A 22,330-nucleotide genomic window follows, 5' to 3' on the forward strand; every position below is an offset into this window, starting at 1 on the left:
GGGTCCCAATGTAAGTGGTGCTTTGTTGAACGTATGAAAGTTGAAAACATCTTTTTTAAAGTTAAAGAAAGGGTCTTGTTTTATTTATTATCTCTTTGATATCAAAAAGATCTTTTATTGATAGCTTTTAGTATGAATGAAGCCCTAAAGCAAGTCTTTCTTTAATAACAATGTGAAAAGCAAAGTCTTTCCTTTATAAATAATTTGAGAAAGTTCATATCCATCATTGTTCCAAGCCTAACTTAATCATATTTAAATTGTCATTTGTAAAATGTGAATCATTATTGAGTGAAAGGAAAAGGAAATAATTTCCTCGTGCCGGGTCGTGACGACTTTCCAATTCCAATATGTCCAATGGTTGGTATTTCCAACGTCCCCTCTTCCAACACCTCCCTTATAACGTTAAATGGTGGTGGTTCTAGGACGTAGTAGTAGTCTTATGACCCAATTGGACATTCTTTTTCACCTCCTCGAAATGTAATGTCAAAATGGTTTGTTTTGCATGTCTTTTAGATTGNGACCCAATTGGACATTCTTTTTCACCTCCTCGAAATGTAATGCCAAAATGGTTTGTTTTGCATGTCTTTTAGATTGGTTGATTCTACGTGTAAAAAATGAAATATTAATATGGTGCACTTAAAATTCACAATCTTATCCTAATCCATGTATCAAACGTCTCCTTATATGTCTCGATGCACTTGAACTCTTCATACAAGCTAAATCTGTTACATTTAGTCTAATGATCTCGACAATTATCGTGTACTGTTTTCTCGAGACTCCTGATTTTATAGTCTATAATCAGTGTCCCTTTCAATTTGCAACCGAGTAACTTTTCTTCCATCAACCCTTGTAGCTGTTGTAGGTACCCGAGCTTGAATATTCTATTGTCCAATATCCATCTCCTTTCACTAAGGCCACGAGTGACTCAACAAGCTTTTGCATCCTCTACCGCGGTCTAAAGGCCAAGCTTTTCGTAATATAAAACAAATGAGCCAAGCTTTTCTTTCCCAACCAACGGCAATAATGCCTTTACTCCCCTACCTCATTCCTCTACTACTTCAATTCTCTTCCTCTTTTCTCATCACTTCAGCTTACTTTCCTCCTAATAAGTATTTTCTCAACTGCGGATCGGAATCCGATGTCACCTTCGGAGGCACCCGGAAGTTCATCGGAGACGCCAAGCCCGGTCCTTGGTCGATCAACCCCGGAAAAAGCAAACCCGTTCGAAACGAAACCAATATCCCAAAATCCATAAATGAAATATACCACACAGCAAGAGTTTACAATCAGCCAACATGGTATGTTTTTGAAAGCATCAATCAAAACAGCACCTATGTGGTTCGTCTCCATTTCTTGGCTCTTACATCTCAAAGCTTCCTTCAAGCTCGCTTTAATGTCTCGGCCAGTAATGGGTTTCAGTTGCTATCAAAATTTTCAATCCAAAGCAGCGATCTTAGCACACCAATTGTTAAGGAGTTCGCTTTTGAGCTTAAAAAAGGGGTTTTTGGCATACAATTTTGTCCTCATGAATCGTCTTTGGCTTTTGTGAACGCCATTGAAGTCTTTGAAGCTCCTGAAGCTTTCAAACCAGAGTCGGGTTTTGCTGTTTCTCCACAACTAAACACAAACGACAACTTTACGTATATGATTACCTCTGAGGCATTTCAAGCTGTTTACAGGTGTTGACTCTCCCTCAATCTATGATTATGTTTTGTTTTGATCTTGAAATGATCTTTTTACTTTCTTTTTTTTTTTCAATTTTAGAAAAGAGAGTTACTTTTTTAAAAGTTTCGTGGACTACAATAATTTTAATTTCTATCATAATTTATTGGATTGGACAAGAAAAATGTTATTGTTGGAAGACAAAATTGGATTTAATTTATAGCTATCATGTTAAACTACTCGAAATAATATAGGATAGAGATTGGAACTATAAACATTAAAAAAAAAAAAGGAGATATCTTAACTCCGTCGGAGATAGTACACTTAGAATATGTCGAAACAAACAACTGAAAGAACAACTTAAGGGGAGAGAGCTTTTGGACAGAGAAACCTTAAGCATTTACGAGGAGAGAGCTTTTCAGTGAATAAATTTTAAGCACTTATACTTTTCAATACTCGAGGGAAGAGAACTTTTGATAAGAGGAACCTTAAGCATTTAAGGGGATAATACTTTTGAATAGAGCTTTTGACTCGAGGAACCTTAAGCAGCACTTATGCTTTTTAATAACTCAAAGGAAGAGAGCTTTTGAATAGAGAAATTTTAAGCATTGAAGAGGAGAGAGCTTTTGAACGGAACTTTTGACCAGATGTATTTTAAGCAGCACTATGCTTTTCAATAACTCAAGGAAGAGAGCTGAACATATGAACCTTAAGCATTCAAGGGGAGAGAGCTTTTGAACAGAGCTTTGGACCATAAGAACCTTAAGCAACAGTTATGCTTTCCAATAACTCGAGGGAAGAGAGCTTTTGAACATAGAAACCTTAAGCATTTAAGGAGAGAGACCTTTTTGAACCGAGCTTTTGACTAGAGGAACTTTAAACATTTAAGAAGAGAGAACTTTTAAACAGAGAAACCTTNAGTTACTTTTCTTTTTTAAAATGAGATGACAATTGACATTTTCTTTAGGGATGGAATCTATACCGTAGAGGTGTTCGTTGATATGACTCGATAATCTGATCAATCTAGACTATCTAACCTAGATTTGGTTGGATTTTTTTTTTTTTTTTCTTTTTGTCCTTTCAATTGGGGTTGGGTTAAATTTTTTAAAAATTGAAAATTTTGGATTCATATCTTAGACATAGTTTTTGTCCAGTCAACTTTACCAACCCAAAAATAGAGTTACAACCCAACCTAATCCAATCATACTTTCATATTATTCCGAACATTAAGAATATTTGATGTTTGTAATTGATCTTAGTGATAAATTGTGACTCAATAAGAAAGAAATACATCTTTATTAGTACGAGACCTTTTGTGGAAGCCACGAGAGCTTATACTCAAAAANTCAATAAGAAAGAAATACATCTTTATTAGTACGAGACCTTTTATGGAAGCCACGAGAGCTTATACTCAAAGAGGACAATATCATACCGAGAGTAGTGATTCCTAACATGGTATCATATCCATGCCCTAAACTTAGTCATGTCAATAGAATCCTCAAATGTCGAACAAAGTATTGTGAGCCTCGAAGGTATAGTCAAAAGTTACTAAAGTGTCGAACAAAGAGTGTACTTTGTTCGAAGACTCCATAAAAGAAGTCGAGCCTCGATTAAAGGGAGTCTGTTCGAGGGCTCCATAGGCCTCAGGGGATGGGATGCTCTGTAGTGCACTTTGTTCGAGGAAAGAATTGTTGAGAATTGTTGGGATGGAGTCCCACGTTGGCTAATTTAGGAATTTAGGAATGAAGTCGAGCTGTTTTTGTGTTGCTAATATTTTCGGCTAATTGGTAATCTTTTTATATATATATATATATGCTCGACAGGTACTGCAATGAAAACGAAGAGATGATCTTAGTATACGAGTACATGGCAGGGGGCACTTTAAAAGATTATTTATACGGTTCAAAGATCCACGATCATCTTCCATTGTCATGGAAACAAAGGCTTCAAATCTGCATCGATGCAGCAAAAGGGCTTGATTATTTACACATTGGTTCCACCTTTGGTGTCATTATTCACCGAGACATTAAAACCACCAACATCTTGCTCGACAAAGACAACAACGCAAAGGTAGCCGATTTCGGGATATCAAAAGCTGGAGTACCCGACGCCAAAGCATTAGACGCCACGGTTAAAGGCACTTTCGGGTATCTCGATCCCGAATACCTCAACACGTTTCAATTAACAGAGAAATCTGACGTGTACTCGTTCGGTGTCGTGCTTTTTGAAGTTCTCTCCGCTAGACCTCCAATCGTCAAGACCCTTCCAAGTGAACAGATAAACTTAGCCGATTGGGCAATTTTGTGCAAAAAAAGAGGAGAGATTGAAAAGGTAATTGATCCGTTTCTTGTAGGTACCATTGAAGCAAACTCATTGAGAAAATTTGTTGAAATTGCTGAGAAATGTGTGGATGAAGTTGGGGCAAATAGGCCTTCAATGCACGACGTGGTGTATGATTTGGAATTGGCGTTGCAGTTTCAGTTCACGCCTGTAGACGGTGGGAAAGGGTATGAGGGAAGCACTACCATTGTTGATGCTTCATGGGATATTGATTCAGGGATTCTTGACCGCATTCGTTCGAGAGGGCTTGATGATTCGGTCGTATATGAGGATAGCACGACTATAAATGCGAGAGAATTGGTTGAAGAGTTCAAGATTGATTGTGCTCGATGATTGTTTACTTCTCATGGATGGATATTGATATATAATAGTTTGGGTTGTTGTGTGAATTCAATGCAGTTTAGACGGTACGAACCAATGTAAGGGAATAGACCCACCATCCTTGGATCAATGTTATGATAACAAAAACTTTATTGGGTGTCTAAATTTGCCTAATGTTGCCCTCAATGAGCTAATTTAAGCTTAAATAGAAAGGAATGAGGCAATGTTCGTGTAAATGCATAGATGAGTTTGATATGCATTGAACACATGGTTTATATTGAAAAATTTGGAAATTATAAACTTTTGCATCTTTCTTAACAAGTGTTTTCATCCGGTGAGTGCGTTGAAGACGAAGAACATTCAATAACAAAAGTAATATCGAAAGGAAAACAATTCATCGATGTACATATTACAACAAAAATTCCCACGTGAATAATGTATTGTGTCTAGTCAATGAGAACGCAACATCATATATGTTCCTTATAAGCAAAACATTTAAACACCGTAATAAATAATCTTAGGGATATAAAGCCTTTGGAAAAGGGTTGGAAAGGAGAAAAGTAAGCATAAAAACAAAAATGTCATAATCCAATTTTCGATTTTGGGGCGTATATGAATTGGATTGAAAACATCTTTTAGACTAACCCCAAATTTTTAGATGGTTGGGTTACTGACTTAGTAATTCGAATAGAGTCCATAATTCAATTCAACCACACACGTTGGTTTTTTATTTATCATTATTTTAAAAAATTATATTTATCCACGGTTCATGTTACATTAATAACTAAAATCTTATAAAATTCAATTTGGAGTTAGCCAGGNCTTCAATGCACGACGTGGTGTATGATTTGGAATTGGCGTTGCAGTTTCAGTTCACGCCTGTAGACGGTGGGAAAGGGTATGAGGGAAGCACTACCATTGTTGATGCTTCATGGGATATTGATTCAGGGATTCTTGACCGCATTCGTTCGAGAGGGCTTGATGATTCGGTCGTATATGAGGATAGCACGACTATAAATGCGAGAGAATTGGTTGAAGAGTTCAAGATTGATTGTGCTCGATGATTGTTTACTTCTCGTGGATGGATATTGATATATAATAGTTTGGGTTGTTGTGTGAATTCAATGCAGTTTAGACGGTACGAACCAATGTAAGGGAATAGACCCACCATCCTTGGATCAATGTTATGATAACAAAAACTTTATTGGGTGTCTAAATTTGCCTAATGTTGCCCTCAATGAGCTAATTTAAGCTTAAATAGAAAGGAATGAGGCAATGTTCGTGTAAATGCATAGATGAGTTTGATATGCATTGAACACATGGTTTATATTGAAAAATTTGGAAATTATAAACTTTTGCATCTTTCTTAACAAGTGTTTTCATCCGGTGAGTGCGTTGAAGACGAAGAACATTCAATAACAAAAGTAATATCGAAAGGAAAACAATTCATCGATGTACATATTACAACAAAAATTCCCACGTGAATAATGTATTGTGTCTAGTCAATGAGAACGCAACATCATATATGTTCCTTATAAGCAAAACATTTAAACACCGTAATAAATAATCTTAGGGATATAAAGCCTTTGGAAAAGGGTTGGAAAGGAGAAAAGTAAGCATAAAAACAAAAATGTCATAATCCAATTTTCGATTTTGGGGCGTATATGAATTGGATTGAAAACATCTTTTAGACTAACCCCAAATTTTTAGATGGTTGGGTTACTGACTTAGTAATTCGAATAGAGTCCATAATTCAATTCAACCACACACGTTGGTTTTTTATTTATCATTATTTTAAAAAATTATATTTATCCACGGTTCATGTTACATTAATAACTAAAATCTTATAAAATTCAATTTGGAGTTAGCCAGGTTAACCAGATCAAAAAAATGTAACTGGCAAAGTGAGCAAATTTTTTAATTTTCAAAAAAAATCAACCCTACTTAACTAAAAAAACTAACCCAAACTATAAATAGTTTGAATATGTTAATTCAAGATGATCAAATCTGATGGCTACACTTTAGTCACTTTTACTACATTTTTTAAACTCACAACTTTTTTATCTGACATTTGAGAATTCTATTGACATGACTAAGTTAAAGCATGACTTTGATAGCATGTTAGGAATCACGAACCTATACAGTGGTATGATATTGTCCACTTTGAACTAAAACTATTTTTCTAAAAAGTTGGTATCAATAAAAATGTATTTTTTATTTATAAACTCATAATTAACCCCTTAATTGATCGAGGTATTTCCCTCCAAACAATAACATGAATTAACATGAATGAATTGTTTGAAGGGATGCAATTTGAAGCTTTTGATGTGTATCACAAATATGGGAATAAAAGTTATTCCTTTCGTGTGTCTAATGCATATGGACGAAACTCCTCCGATCCTTCAAAAATCTAAATTAGATTCCTTCCCACAACCAATGACTTTTTTTACTTTTGCAAAAGAAATATATATATCCACAATGATCTTGACAACAAAAAGCCTTCTTTCAAACGCTACTCAACACTCCTTTAGAAGATTGGATCGTCGATGTTACCGACTTCAAAAGACCAAACGGTTGGATCTCAAACTATTTTTGGTGGAATCTTAGAGTTTTTAGAGAAAAATTATGTTGCATCTTGGTAAGATTTTGAAACTTATTTATCAAAGCGGCAAAAATTTTAATGAAATTCTCACGATGAAACCTTCAAATATTCTTCACTTGTCTTCTCCAAGTTATCGATCTTCTTGAAATGACTTTTCTTGTTTACTTGAGTTTAGGTACTCATATTTTAATTATAGATTTCCTTCGCCACCTTTTCTCGCTCAAGCCTCTGACAGTTTTTTTTTATTCATTAGAATGAACGAGAGGCATCTGTGAAAGGACTAACAAACACTAACTTGTATTATTTGGTTAACTTCTTTATTGACATGGGTTTCTTTCTCGTAAGTGGTATACCTATAGTTTACACAGACTCACTATATCTATGTACATATAAGTTGATAGCTTTTCACAAAAAATTTCTCTCTGTACTAAACCGACAATTTCCCAAGTCAAGCACAAGTCTATTTGCAAGTGAATGAAATGATACTTCTACCCATGCAAAAAAGATTATAGATGACAAACTATATAATCTTGAACGCTTGATGAATTTTCTATTTTGTGAACTAAATTATCTTGTTGAATAACTTCGTTGTTCTAAGAAACTATTGAATACCATATTTTGTAACGTAAATAGATTACAAAATTTCAATTATTAAGTTATGATATTTTAGACTTTCGATAATATAAATTCTCAGAACTTTATAAAAAAATGCTTGTTGTTAGCTATTATATCTATTATTCTTGTAGTGACGTCGACGACTCAACGACACAAAGAAAGATACCGCGACACTATACTCGTGTGGCATGGCAGCCACCATATTCTATAGCCCCCAAAGAAGGAAAAGGGAGAACACAAATGCATTATAGTTATTCCCATTTGACTGGTGAGAATTGGTCCATGGCACAGACAAAGCTTATCAAAAGGAATATGGTGATCCACGCAGCCAAGCCTAATAATACATTTGGGACATTTTGGTTGGATTTATGTTGTTTTAAGTCCTATTTTATACCCAAATCCCACCAACACATGAGCTCCCAAAATGGTTCGGGTTCTCCCTGAGTTGAGTTAGAAAAATGGTTCGGGTTCTCCCTGAGTTGAGTTAGAAAAATCTTTTGGACCGACTTTAAATTTTAAGTTGGTTATATTAGTGATTAGGCAACTAGAATAGAGTTCACAATCAAAACCAACCTAACTCTTTATTTTCAAGTTAGGTGGTCCGGTTCTCATGTTTTTTTTTTAATTATTTTAAAATTTATTATTTATCAACAANTCACAATCAAAACCAACCTAACTCTTTATTTTCAAGTTAGGTGGTACCGTTCTCATGTTTTTTTTTATAATTATTTTAAAATTTATTATTTATCAACAATGCATTAATCACTAGCAAATTACGATGCATCACTATCAACAGTTATAAATGTCAAATATTCTTACTCTTCGTCGTAAAAATGTCAACCTACGAACTAAANATTACATTCGAATGAGAGCGATCTTGAAAATAGAATGACTAAAAAAGACTTAAAAAGAATTGAAAGTCATACTTATACCAATAATTTTTACCTCTTGTTCACCGACTCAATCATAAGAACTCCAAAATTAAAAATATTTTGACTCTGATCTATTAAATACAAAATTGAAAATTATAAGAATTTTGTATAATACTGTGCGTAAAGAAAGTGCTTTATTCATTCAAACATNTTTTTTTTTTTTTTTTTTTTTTTTTTTTTTTTTAAATTCAATCCAATCCAATTCAAACAAACAAAAAAAACATAACCTTCCCCAACCCGATTGGTTAGGTTATCGAGTCATGACTGAGCGTATGAAATCAACCCCCTTTTCTCCTTCCTCCTCCTCCATTAGCTAATTTGAGATGCCATTTTTGATACTATCTTTTCTGCTCCATTCTTTTTGCTGTCGCAGAATCTTGTAATCTTTTTTCAATAACACACTTAAAAACATTTACAAACAAACCCCACCACCCCAACAACATCAATTTCAACACCACCACCAACAACAAAATTATGAGGCATCTTTGCCTTCTCTCCCTCCTTCTCCTACTTCTAACTGCGACCTCTAATTTTCTAGTCGACGGGAGAGCGGTCTGGGTCGATACTCGTAAGACACAAAACGTTGGTGAAGGCGGCGGTGCCAGTGGTGGTTCCGACATGTCGTATCGGAGAGAGCTGTTCGATGAGCGGGTGTTCACGTTGGCATCAGGACCCAGCAGGAGGGGAGATGGGCACAAGTGAAGTTGGGATGGATTTGGTTTGATTTTGTTGCTCTCTTCAAATTATTACTCACCGGTTGTAATCTGTAAGAAAGAGTACGCTTTACTCATATTGTACAAAATTCTTTTCACAGATTATAAGTTATTGTCATAATATTGGGTTCAGCTTGTTTCATACTTTCAAAAAATTATAACTTTACTTAATTCTTATCTTCATCTTACTCTTCCAAAAGTTCAATTTTACGTTTAAAAGATCTATTTAGATCGTGTAACATCCGAGTAGTGAAAGATACATATGAACATAGATTACATTCGAATGAGAGCGATCTTGAAAATAGAATGACTAAAAAAGACTTAAAAAGAATTGAAAGTCATACTTATACCAATAATTTTTACCTCTTGTTCACCGACTCAATCATAAGAACTCCAAAATTAAAAATATTTTGACTCTGATCTATTAAATACAAAATTGAAAATTATAAGAATTTTGTATAATACTGTGCGTAAAGAAAGTGCTTTATTCATTCAAACATTGTGGAAACAAATTTGATTTGCAATATAATCATTTTATATAACCTTGAAAATCTATTATAAAACTAGAGAATAAAGTATTTTTAAGAGCCAAATCTGTTGAATATCAAAAGTCATTGTCAACCACAACTCAAAAGTAACCTAAAAATAATAGAAGAGACTGAAAAATTGAATGCAATAAGTTCCCTCTTGATTCACAAGATGCAAGACCAACGGTGCGTACTTAGTGGCAAGTTAGTGACGACCTCAAGTACATAGAAGCATTATCACAGCCACTTCCCAATAGCTAAACATGGCCCACGCCTACACGGTCCAGTTTTGCGACCCGTGCGCCCGTATTATCTGACCCAAGATCTATGCCTCGACCCGATTGCGATCCCCGTGCGTCAACTCCCCCCAACGACAAATGTCACTACCTGTAGGTGCCGACTCATTTGGCTTGGCTCAGCTTCGCGCAGCTCCTCAGTTCAAAATTCTATTGTTCGACTCGGGTTGACAATTCTGATATCCATTCCTATGTTTTGAACTCTCTTGGATCTAAAAATTGACCTTGTTTAAAGCAATTAACGTTAGTATAAGGTCCGTTTTCTCAATTTAAGTTAAATTGAGCTATGGAATTAGAATTACTAAGAAAATTAGGTAGTTGTTCTGATAGGGCGAATCTCAACGACACTTGGACTAACTTCGAGGGACATATTCTAGCAGATTCAAATTAAAGAGAACATCGGCTAAGGCCATCCAAGTAAGTGGCTTTACTAGGTTCGATTGGAAGACTTGCCNCTTAAAAACATTTACAAACAAACCCCACCACCCCAACAACATCAATTTCAACACCACCACCAACAACAAAATAATGAGGCATCTTTGCCTTCTCTCCCTCCTTCTCCTACTTCTAACTGCGACCTCTAATTTTCTAGTCGACGGGAGAGCGGTCTGGGTCGATACTCGTAAGACACAAAACGTTGGTGAAGGCGGCGGTGCCAGTGGTGGTTCCGACATGTCGTATCGGAGAGAGCTGTTCGATGAGCGGGTGTTCACGTTGGCATCAGGACCCAGCAGGAGGGGAGATGGGCACAAGTGAAGTTGGGATGGATTTGGTTTGATTTTGTTGCTCTCTTCAAATTATTACTCACCGGTTGTAATCTGTAAGAAAGAGTACGCTTTACTCATATTGTACAAAATTCTTTTCACAGATTATAAGTTATTGTCATAATATTGGGTTCAGCTTGTTTCATACTTTCAAAAAATTATAACTTTACTTAATTCTTATCTTCATCTTACTCTTCCAAAAGTTCAATTTTACGTTTAAAAGATCTATTTAGATCGTGTAACATCCGAGTAGTGAAAGATACATATGAACATAGATTACATTCGAATGAGAGCGATCTTGAAAATAGAATGACTAAAAAAGACTTAAAAAGAATTGAAAGTCATACTTATACCAATAATTTTTACCTCTTGTTCACCGACTCAATCATAAGAACTCCAAAATTAAAAATATTTTGACTCTGATCTATTAAATACAAAATTGAAAATTATAAGAATTTTGTATAATACTGTGCGTAAAGAAAGTGCTTTATTCATTCAAACATTGTGGAAACAAATTTGATTTGCAATATAATCATTTTATATAACCTTGAAAATCTATTATAAAACTAGAGAATAAAGTATTTTTAAGAGCCAAATCTGTTGAATATCAAAAGTCATTGTCAACCACAACTCAAAAGTAACCTAAAAATAATAGAAGAGACTGAAAAATTGAATGCAATAAGTTCCCTCTTGATTCACAAGATGCAAGACCAACGGTGCGTACTTAGTGGCAAGTTAGTGACGACCTCAAGTACATAGAAGCATTATCACAGCCACTTCCCAATAGCTAAACATGGCCCACGCCTACACGGTCCAGTTTTGCGACCCGTGCGCCCGTATTATCTGACCCAAGATCTATGCCTCGACCCGATTGCGATCCCCGTGCGTCAACTCCCCCCAACGACAAATGTCACTACCTGTAAGTGCCGACTCATTTGGCTTGGCTCAGCTTCGCGCAGCTCCTCAGTTCAAAATTCTATTGTTCGACTCGGGTTGACAATTCTGATATCCATTCCTATGTTTTGAACTCTCTTGGATCTAAAAATTGACCTTGTTTAAAGCAATTAACGTTAGTATAAGGTCCGTTTTCTCAATTTAAGTTAAATTGAGCTATGGAATTAGAATTACTAAGAAAATTAGGTAGTTGTTCTGATAGGGCGAATCTCAACGACACTTGGACTAACTTCGAGGGACATATTCTAGCAGATTCAAATTAAAGAGAACATCGGCTAAGGCCATCCAAGTAAGTGGCTTTACTAGGTTCGATTGGAAGACTTGCCTTATGTATGACGACACGTGCCTAGTGGCCCTTGCACGTGTCATTTATGCTTTATGTTATATGATGATGTAATGATGTTTTATGATGATGTGATGATGTTATATGATGGTGTAATGATGTTTTATGATGACGTAAAGGTGTTTTATGATGATGTGATGATGTTATATGATGATATGATGACGTTATATGATGATGTATGTGATCATATGAGATTATGACATGATGATGACATTATATGATGACATTATATGATGACATGATGATGATGTATGATAAGATGATGCACATGTGTTAAATGTCATGATGCATTATGACGATGAGTTTTCTAAGGTACNTGTTAAATGTCATGATGCATTATGACGATGAGTTTTCTAAGGCTCCATCCTAATTGATGTTAATGATGATGAATGTATGAAGGCTAATGTCTGCATGTTACCTAGAGTAATGTGTGATTGATGTATAGGGTTGTGTCATAAGAATGATTTAAAGATGAAAACTATAGGGACTTCATGCATATTGTGTGTTCATATACATCGGGTTACTTCCCTATTTATGATGATGAGTACGGACGAGTACACTATGATGATGATGATCATGTCTCGCATGATATTTGGGGGTTTGCTGACATCTGAACGTCCGGCTACAGACAGCTAGTCTGACTATAATGGGTCCAGGAGGGTACGAACCGTTTGGGGACTCGCGCTCGCACGTGTGGGTCATGTGTAGGGAAGTACTACAAATCCAATTTTGTCAGAACGTCATCTCTATGATGGTTTTAACAATAGGTCACTTATTGAGTATTTCTTAAAATACTCAAGTCATGTGCTACATCTATTTCAAGTAAAAGCAAGACACCTACGTACAACTGACAACGATACCACAAGTAAAAACCATGACACATGCATAGGATAGTAGTATTTCATTTCTTAGACTTTAGGTTAGAATAGGGTGTTTTTACGTTTAATGTTTATTTGTTTTATGATGAAGTTTTAAATGTTTATTTCCGTATAAGAGATTATGTTATGATGACGATAACAATTTTAGGTCAGTAGAAAAATAGGGACGTTAAAGTCTATTTAGGATTCCTTATCTCTTTTGAGTCACTAAGGTCATGATTCAGAGAAGTAACTAGTTGTGATAGTGATTTTAGTTATGATAATGTTCTTGGGTTTTATGTCATAAAACTCATAGTTTGTAAACAAAAACATATTCTATTTTAAAAAAAATATATTATTGATGTTTATTCAGTAAACANATATATGGTTTAACCAAACTTGCATGTTTGCCAAATAAACCCACAAATTTTAGTGGATTTTAAGTGTCAAAGTTTGGTTAATTCAAACTTGCATGCTTGCCACATAATCCCACAAATTTGAGTGGAATTTTGAGTGTCAAAGCTTGGTAATCTCAAATTTGCATGAACATGCAAATATCACTCTATAAATAGAGTGNGCTGAGTACCTTATCCTGGGGACACTATGGATGCGGCCCACTTTTGTATATGATATAAACAATCTGATCACTAAATTGTACGTGTAAAGACATGTGAGTGGGGGAGTCATTTGCAATGAGTATTGCATAAGATCGGACCATGAAGAAAATCACTCTCACTTTATAATGTCGTTTACTGTTGAGACTGATTTTTTCACTCGATGACCTAGATAACTCGACCTTAATCCTGAGCTAACTATGAACTCCTATTTATTCAAAATTATCCTTAGATTTGCATGGGTGAGAGTGGTCCTTGTTCGCCGACTCAATAAANCTAACTATGAACTCCTGTTTATTCAAAATTATTCTTAGATTTGCATGGGTGAGAGTGGTCCTAGTTCGCCGACTCAATAAAAGTCTCCCATTTCAAGGGTAAGACTAGGAGNATGTGTTATATTAACACCATCAAACGTGACACCTGAGTAAAGGAGGGATACGTGAATAACCCGATACTACATTGCAATAAGAGCAATATTAATGATCGGATGACTAAGAAATGCTTAAAAGAATTGAAAGTTACTTCTTACTCAAACAAGGAGCGTCGTTCCTTTTAGTNCCTACCCGCTTTTAGGGATAGTAGAGAGGTTGTTCCCTTAAGTACCGACTCCAGGTCTTGAACAAGGGGCCCCACCCTCTCATTGGCTCAAGAGGGATTCGGTTTGGTGGTTGGACCACAAACCAATTGTTCATTAGAGAATCCGTGGAACTTAAGGAATAAGAAGTAACTTTAGGGGTAAAAACGGTAAATTGACTCAACTCTAGTTACGAACAACCTGTGAAGGATCGACTTATTAATCATGGTTATATCAAACGGACAGAAATATATCTATAATGAGGGAGTGCAACTACTAGACTATAGTGGAGTGTCCTAGTAGTTAACGAATGTTGGTTAACAAGGTTAATGAGTTTAGCCGGTTAATCTCGGATCGTTGGAGCCCATGATCTGTAGGTCCATTAGATCCCCCTGCTAGCTCATATCGAAACTAAACCTTAGAATAGTGTGACGAGTGAGTTTGAACTGTTCGAACTTAAATTAGAGAATATGTGCTAAATATATAGCGTATATTTAACCGCATTTTGTTTTAATTACGAATTAAACAAAAAGAGAGAATTAGAGATATTTAAATCAGATTTAAATATTTTAATTATGAATATGGATTATGAATGTTAAATATTAATTAAATGGTTTAATTAATTGTTTAATATTATTTTGATTTGAAATTAATTATTTAAATTAATTGTTGAATTAAAAGAGAAAGTCAAAATGTTGACTTCACTTCATGAAAAAATCTATGTTTGAGTTAGTGGAATATTGAGTGTCAATATATGGTTTAACCAAACTTGCATGTTTGCCAAATAAACCCACAAATTTTAGTGGATTTTAAGTGTCAAAGTTTGGTTAATTCAAACTTGCATGCTTGCCACATAATCCCACAAATTTGAGTGGAATTTTGAGTGTCAAAGCTTGGTAATCTCAAATTTGCATGAACATGCAAATATCACTCTATAAATAGAGTGATCAAGGTACATGTAAAGTACTTTTAAAAAAAAAGCTTTGAAAAATTCTCTCAAAACTCTCTCTTGACATATACTAAATTCCTTTCAAGTTTAGTCACTCACTGGATTCCACAATCCCGTTCTAAGGCCGGAGAATAGTAGGGAAGACACTAGTGGTCATTTGAAACCGGTTCGTGAGGAAAAAGGAATTTGAATTACAAAAGGTTAGTATTCAAACTCATTGAATTTTAATACTTTTCAACATGCTAGCTAATTTACTATAATTGATATACCTAGAGTGCCTAAGATCCAAATTACTTCCGCATGTGTTATATTAACACCATCAAACGTGACACCTGAGTAAAGAGGGGTACGTGAATAACCCGATACTACATTGCAATAAGAGCAATATTAATCATCGGATGACTAAGAAATGCTTAAAAGAATTGAAAGTTACTTCTTACTCAAACAAGGAGCGTCGTTCCTTTTACTGTCTCAATCACAAGAACTCCAAAATTAACTGTACTTTACGTGGAGCAATTCTATGTTAGGTGACCTCCTATGAATTTTCCTAAGAAGCATGTGAGTGAAGATAAAACATGATAAAAAGAACTTGTGTTGGTTTGTAGGGACAATCCTCACTTTTAGAAGCGAAAAGTAACATAACCATGTCATAATAGATGCATGTGAACAAAAGAACCCTCCGGTGCTGAAATTAGATTCTAAATTCTAAGCATGGATTGTTGCAGGTAATAACTACGAAAACTAAATAAGGCAGCGTAAGCAAGTTGAATAGTTCTTTTAGATGAGCGTGGACGAAGGATTGAGGCTTCTAGACATGAGTCGTTATAGGCTTCTAGATATAAANATTTTTTTTTTTTTTTTTTTTAATTTTAAATAATGATTTATAATTAAAAAGAAGCAATTGGGCCATTTGTTTAAAGTTTGGCCTTTGGAAAAATGTAATTCTACAATGTCCCTATTTTTCAACGCTCTAAAACAAAACAAAAAGAGCTTTAAATTAGTTTTATTACTGTCCCTATATCCACCGGTGACTTCACAATGTATTGGAACTTCTCCATGTGCTCTCCAATATTTGCCTTTTAGCTCATCATACCAACCTCTCACCATTCAACCTCTCCTAAACCTTCTCCAACCCAAAACATAGGAACTTCAAACACAATGGTGCTCCATCAAAACATCCATGTTCTCATGGCCTCAGCCGCCTTACAAGGCCATCTAAACCCCATGCTCAAGTTCGCCAAATCCCTCATCTCAAAGGGCATTCATGTCACCATTGCCACGGGCGAGATAGCCCGCCACCGTATGCTCAAACACACGACCGCCGCTGATCCCGCCGACCCATCAATCCAATTTGAGTTCTTCTCCGATGGATTCGATCTCGAATTCGACACGAACGCCGATTATGAAAGTTGGATCGACGCTCTAAGCACTAAAGGTAGTAAGAATCTCTCAAATCTCATTGCTAAATTATCCCAACGCACAAAATTCTCGTGCCTAATCCTTAATCAATTCGTGCCTTGGTTCGTACCCATTGCCAAAGAAAACAACCTCCCTTGCGCTGTGCTTTGGATCCAGCCTTGCGCTCTCTACTCCATCTACTATCGTTTCTTCAACAAACTCAACGAGTTCGCCATTTTACATAACAAGAACGAGCCTCTCCAATTACCCGGCTTGCCATTACTCAACTTTGAAGACCTCCCTACCTTCATCCACCCCAATGCTTATCTTTGCTTCCAAAAACTCCTCTCAGATTTTTTCAGCTTCTTGGATGAGGTGAAGTGGGTTTTGGGGACTTCGTTCGACGAGCTGGAGGAGGAGGTTTTGGGGTCAATGAACGGTGGGGTTGTTCGGCCGATGATATCGCCGATCGGGCCATTAGTATCGCCATTTTTGCTTGGGAAGGAGGAGAAAGTGGGGGAGGGTGGGCTAAGCGTAGACATGTGGAAGGCGGATGATTCTTGCCTGCGATGGCTGGATGGGCAGGACATGGGGTCAGTTGTTTATGTGTCATTTGGGAGTATTATTGTTTTGTGTCAAGAGCAAGTTGACAATATTGCTAATGGGTTGTTGATGAGTGGGAAGGCGTTTCTTTGGGTGTTCAAGCGACCGTTGCCTGAGGAATCTACTAAGGGTCTCACTGTTCGGCTGCCGGATGGGTTTCTTGAGGCTGCTGGTGGGAGGGGGCTCGTCGTGAATTGGTGCTCTCAAGAACAGGTTTGTTGAACATTTTGTTTTTTTTCAAGAAAGGTTAATAATTGGTAACAATTACCAATATAATTTCTTTCTTGGAAAAAAAAAAAAAAAAAAAAAAAAACTTATAAGTTCACTTGTTCAAGCAAGTATTTAATGTTTTGTACAATGATTCTTTTAAGGGAGAGGATGGTGAAAGAGATAGGAAAATATAAAATAGATGATGTTTATTAATATTTTCGGACTCAATTTTTAAACAGTTATACAATTATTGTTTTCTGACTCAATTGTTAAATCGTTACACAATTCCACGCTTATACACAAACACACAGTAAATTAAGAAAATTTTAGATAAATTCAAATCTACTACAATCTTCTAAAATATCTGGTACTTTTAATATTTTGAATCATATCATATCGCTCACTACTTTGAATCATATCTCTAACACTTTGAATTATATTTCAACATTAACAAGGTTCTCAAGCACAAAGCAGTGAGTTGCTTCATGACTCATTGTGGGTGGAACTCAACGCTAGAGACGGTGTTGGCCGGGGTTCCAGTGATAGCATTTCCGGAGTGGACGGATCAACCTACGAATGCCAAATTGTTGACGGATGTTTTCAAGATGGGTGTGAGAATAAGGAAGGGAGATGAGGGAATTGTTAGCTCAGAAGAGGTGGAGAGATGCATATGGGAGATGACCGACGGCCCGAACGCGACGGCAATGGCGAAAAGGGCGGCTGAGCTGATGGAGGCTGGCAAAAGAGCGGTGGAGGGCGGTGGTTCTTCTCACCGGAATCTTGATCTGTTCATTGCTGACATTGTTGGGCAAAAAAGCGAGTAAAATGGATGCAATTGGGGTTTGTGAGATCGCATGAACATGCTTTCATTTCTTTGTTATCTATTATCTATTGTAATGTTATAATACTATCTATAAAATTAATCTACAAAGCTATTTTAGATTCTTACTATTGTAATGTTATTATCTATGCTTTCATTTCTTTAATTTCTATTATCTTTGGATTTTTAATATTAGTTTCTTACCCACATTATTATTCATTAATTTTGTTACTATCTATAAAGTTTTATCAGAGTACGGAAAATAGAACAAAATACTAAAATCTTACTGAGAATCAAATGCCTTCTATCATCTTTCCAAAATAGCGAAGGTCTCTACCTGATGCTATCGACATATTTATACGATAAATTTAGGTCTAGTTTGAAAGTTCTTTAGCATTCCAAGTTGGTTTTCCTTTTGTTTTGATTAAAGAGTTTTCCTTTCTCGGTTCAAAATTTATTTAAGCTTTTCTAGTATGATATATGCGTTATAAAATTGATGCTTGTATGTCGTTAAAGTTTAAGTTTATGGTGGAATTTGATGAACTTAAGCAAATATTAGCTAGATTAAACATAAAACTGTTGAAATGGACTTACTAAGGTAGGTGAAGTTACTTTTGGAATGCCTTAGGGCTTTATTAGATAAATTATTAGTCATATGAGTTCAGTTCCATCCAAGTTCATTTTCTTAACGACTCTAGATTTTTTATAGTCTAAAGTTGCTACTGTATACTTATTCATTTTTGTGGATATAGTCATTTGAAACTGCAACATAAAACGTACAATTCATGTAGGTGAGTGTAGATTTTTGTGGATAGCTGATATAGGAAAATAGACTGTTATGATAGGTCTCATTCATGAGATGTATGTGTTTGCATTTAACCCTGATAGGGTGGTTTCTTACTGAGTATTTCTTAAAATACTCAAGCCACCTTTTACTCTTATTTTAGCGAGACACACCTATACAGCTAACAATGGTATTACAATCTAGGAGTATGTAGGTGAGTGTAGGACACTGTTACTTTATGTTATTTTTATTATTTCAATTATTATTATTTTATTTAAAGGCTTTAGTAGAGACCGGTAAGACCAAGTTCATGTTTTGATTATAAAGTTTTCAATNGAAAGTTCTTTAGCATTCCAAGTTGGTTTTCCTTTTGTTTTGATTAAAGAGTTTTCCTTTCTCGGTTCAAAATTTATTTAAGCTTTTCTAGTATGATATATGCGTTATAAAATTGATGCTTGTATGTCGTTAAAGTTTAAGTTTATGGTGGAATTTGATGAACTTAAGCAAATATTAGCTAGATTAAACATAAAACTGTTGAAATGGACTTACTAAGGTAGGTGAAGTTACTTTTGGAATGCCTTAGGGCTTTATTAGATAAATTATTAGTCATATGAGTTCAGTTCCATCCAAGTTCATTTTCTTAACGACTCTAGATTTTTTATAGTCTAAAGTTGCTACTGTATACTTATTCATTTTTGTGGATATAGTCATTTGAAACTGCAACATAAAACGTACAATTCATGTAGGTGAGTGTAGATTTTTGTGGATAGCTGATATAGGAAAATAGACTGTTATGATAGGTCTCATTCATGAGATGTATGTGTTTGCATTTAACCCTGATAGGGTGGTTTCTTACTGAGTATTTCTTAAAATACTCAAGCCACCTTTTACTCTTATTTTAGCGAGACACACCTATACAGCTAACAATGGTATTACAATCTAGGAGTATGTAGGTGAGTGTAGGACACTGTTACTTTATGTTATTTTTATTATTTCAATTATTATTATTTTATTTAAAGGCTTTAGTAGAGACCGGTAAGACCAAGTTCATGTTTTGATTATAAAGTTTTCAATGAAGTATTTTTGCATTAGATATTCATGATAGGTATACAATAGCGATTTTAGGTTAAGCAGAAAATCTAGGGTTGATACAGTTGGTATCAGAGCCAGACACCGGGCGATATGCCAACGAGGAGGCTAAGCCCCAAATGGGTGGATTGTGAGATCCCACGTCGATTGGGGAGGAGAACGAATTATAAGTGATTGGGAAGGGATTATTTTTCTAGTTGCTTGGACTAGCTTGATTCCCCACATAAAAAATTGAAGCGAGATTACTTGAACGTTGACCAAAAGTTTGTTCCTTTCCAATATACACAAGATTTAGTTGTTGTCTGGGTCATTACAGCAACAATTTGAACCGGTGCTTTGGAACCTTGTCCCAACACTAGATTTTGTAGAATATAAGTTACTGAAGCTAATTGAGAATTGATAGAGGTCAAAGCATCAACTTCAAGTACTCCTCGAGTCTTCTTTCCTGGATTGCTCCTCACATCAGCTCATTGTCAATTATTAGATGCTATTCTTTTTAGAATCTCATAAGTTCCATTGTACATCTTTGACAAAATAGCTTCATTGGTGGAAACATCTACTACTTGTTTGTTTAATAGAAATATTCAATCAAATCTCCTTGAGTCTCTCCCGTGTTTTTATCTTTGAATTGTTGAAAAGTAACCATCTTATTTCTAAATGTGCATTTCTAATGGGTGGAAAATACTTCATAAAAAATTTCTCTACTCGACTATTCCAAGAATCAATTGTTCTTAGTGCTAAGGTATTCAACCATGATTTAGCACCAATCTAAGGGATACGCTCAATCCAATCACGTCTCTATCCACTCCTTTGAATCAGAATGAGTCACTAACTTCCAAAAATAACTTTAGATGTTGGTGGGGATCTTGTGACGGTAGTTCATAAAATTGCCTAATGGTTTGTAACATTTGAAACATCGCGAGTTTTACCTTAAAAGTGGTTTCTTGCATTTCGGGTCTAATAATACATGAATTTAGTTCTTCTACAGCTGGGTGTACATATGTTTGAATTGCTCCTTCCCTTTCATTTGCTAAATAAATAGCATTAGCAATAATTCTCTCTTGATTAGTTGGGCTCGAAGGTCTATTTTCTGTATATTCTGTTATGTCATTCTCTTTTGCTCACTCAACCTTCTCTAAAGGTTCTCTCTATTCTAGGATCCAAAATAAATTTCAAACTCATAGGTGGGTTCATACACTCAATTCTGGAGCAGTAAGTTCAGAAGCAGAAAGTTCAGTAGTAGAAAGCAGTAAATTCAGTCGTAGGACATTCAACTTACTATAGCTTCTTTTTTGCTCCAACTCACTATAATCTTCAACAATAAAGTAACTAAATTAGGTTTCTCGGCAACGGCACTAAAAANAGAGGGGTATGGTTAATTTTCATTCTTTTATTTTTTTATTTTTTGCTGGAAATTATTTGGTATCATTCAAATGGGGTGGGTGATTCTAAAACAATTAAACAAAATTATGCAAAATGTCGCTACCGTCCTAAAAACAGAAACAATGAGAAAATCAACAATAATGAGAAAGTTTCGGCTAAGAGAGATTAAATAGATAAGTTGTTGAGTTTTGTGATGGATTTTAATTAATTTTAATAGATTTCTCATGCTCTGGAGAAGAATTATTCATAGAGGGTGATTACTTCTATAATGGTTTCTTCTATTATCTTCCAGTATCTTTACAATGGAACTGGAGTATTAAAGAGAATTTCGTTGTTCTCTCGAATAAGAGAACAACTATTTAGGTAAAATGACCAACTAAACAAACATGTAAATCATTAACAACAACACTTTAATAAACTAAAATCATATCGTCAACATATTTAAACTTCATAAAACTCTCTCGCCTCCATTTAGCTCTCCATACAAACTGAATTAAACAGAAGAACCCACATCTCAATCATGTAAAATTAATAGAATAAGAAAAGAGAGTAAGGAATTAGAGAGTTATCAAGCTTTGTTGTTGTCCTTCAATGACAGTTCTCTTCCTCACATCCACTTCTTTGCCTTAATCTATCCTTCTTCATCTTCTTTTCCTTTTGCTGTCAACAGCTACTAGATTAGGGTTCTTCTTTCTCTCTGGTTTCAGAGCGGTTTAAGAGCGGCAAAGCCCTCTCTTGTCTATTCCATTTTTTTCTCTATTTGGAGGCTATCATCTCTTTTAACCTTTTCCTTTTCTATTGTTTGTTTCTTCCCATTTAGAGTGGGAAAAATATAAGTAGTCCAATTAGGGTGTTCCTAATTTGGTACTCAATGACCCACGTGCCTTGTTGATTTGAATTATAATTTCTATGTTAGCCCCAAAAAATTTTGCATTCATTTGTTTCTAGATTGACAGCCGGGTTTTTTTTCCCAAAATTGC

At 35.3% G+C, this 22,330-nt stretch overlaps 2 protein-coding genes across 2 annotated transcripts; both read left to right on the forward strand.

Annotated features, from left to right (window-relative positions):
- Nucleotides 1–917: 917 nt before the first annotated feature.
- LOC111795104 (probable receptor-like protein kinase At2g23200) lies at nucleotides 918–4,559 on the forward strand. The gene is made up of 2 exons (XM_023677351.1): nucleotides 918–1,683; nucleotides 3,463–4,559. Exons 1-2 carry the CDS (start codon nucleotides 988–990, stop codon nucleotides 4,333–4,335), a joined length of 1,569 nt encoding a protein of 522 aa, XP_023533119.1. The 5' UTR covers nucleotides 918–987; the 3' UTR covers nucleotides 4,336–4,559.
- Nucleotides 4,560–15,221: 10,662 nt separating this feature from the next.
- On the forward strand, nucleotides 15,222–18,098 carry LOC111795107 (UDP-glycosyltransferase 84B2-like). Its single transcript, XM_023677356.1, has 3 exons — nucleotides 15,222–15,263; nucleotides 16,208–17,277; nucleotides 17,730–18,098. Exons 2-3 carry the CDS (start codon nucleotides 16,222–16,224, stop codon nucleotides 18,096–18,098), a joined length of 1,425 nt encoding a protein of 474 aa, XP_023533124.1. The 5' UTR covers nucleotides 15,222–15,263; nucleotides 16,208–16,221.
- Nucleotides 18,099–22,330: the final 4,232 nt, after the last annotated feature.

This window comes from Cucurbita pepo, chromosome LG05, assembly GCF_002806865.2.
Source record: "Cucurbita pepo subsp. pepo cultivar mu-cu-16 chromosome LG05, ASM280686v2, whole genome shotgun sequence".
Classification (NCBI taxonomy): domain Eukaryota; kingdom Viridiplantae; phylum Streptophyta; class Magnoliopsida; order Cucurbitales; family Cucurbitaceae; genus Cucurbita; species Cucurbita pepo.

Coding starts and splice junctions, on each gene's coding strand:
- LOC111795104 (XM_023677351.1), top strand. CDS start 988: ATGAGCCAAGCTTTTCTTTCCCAACCAACGGCAATAATGCCTTTACTC. Junction 1,684..3,462: donor TTCAAGCTGTTTACAGGTGT/TGACTCTCCCTC, acceptor TAATCTTTTTAT/ATATATATATATATGCTCGA.
- LOC111795107 (XM_023677356.1), top strand. CDS start 16,222: ATGGTGCTCCATCAAAACATCCATGTTCTCATGGCCTCAGCCGCCTTA. Junction 17,278..17,729: donor ATTGGTGCTCTCAAGAACAG/GTTTGTTGAACA, acceptor AACATTAACAAG/GTTCTCAAGCACAAAGCAGT.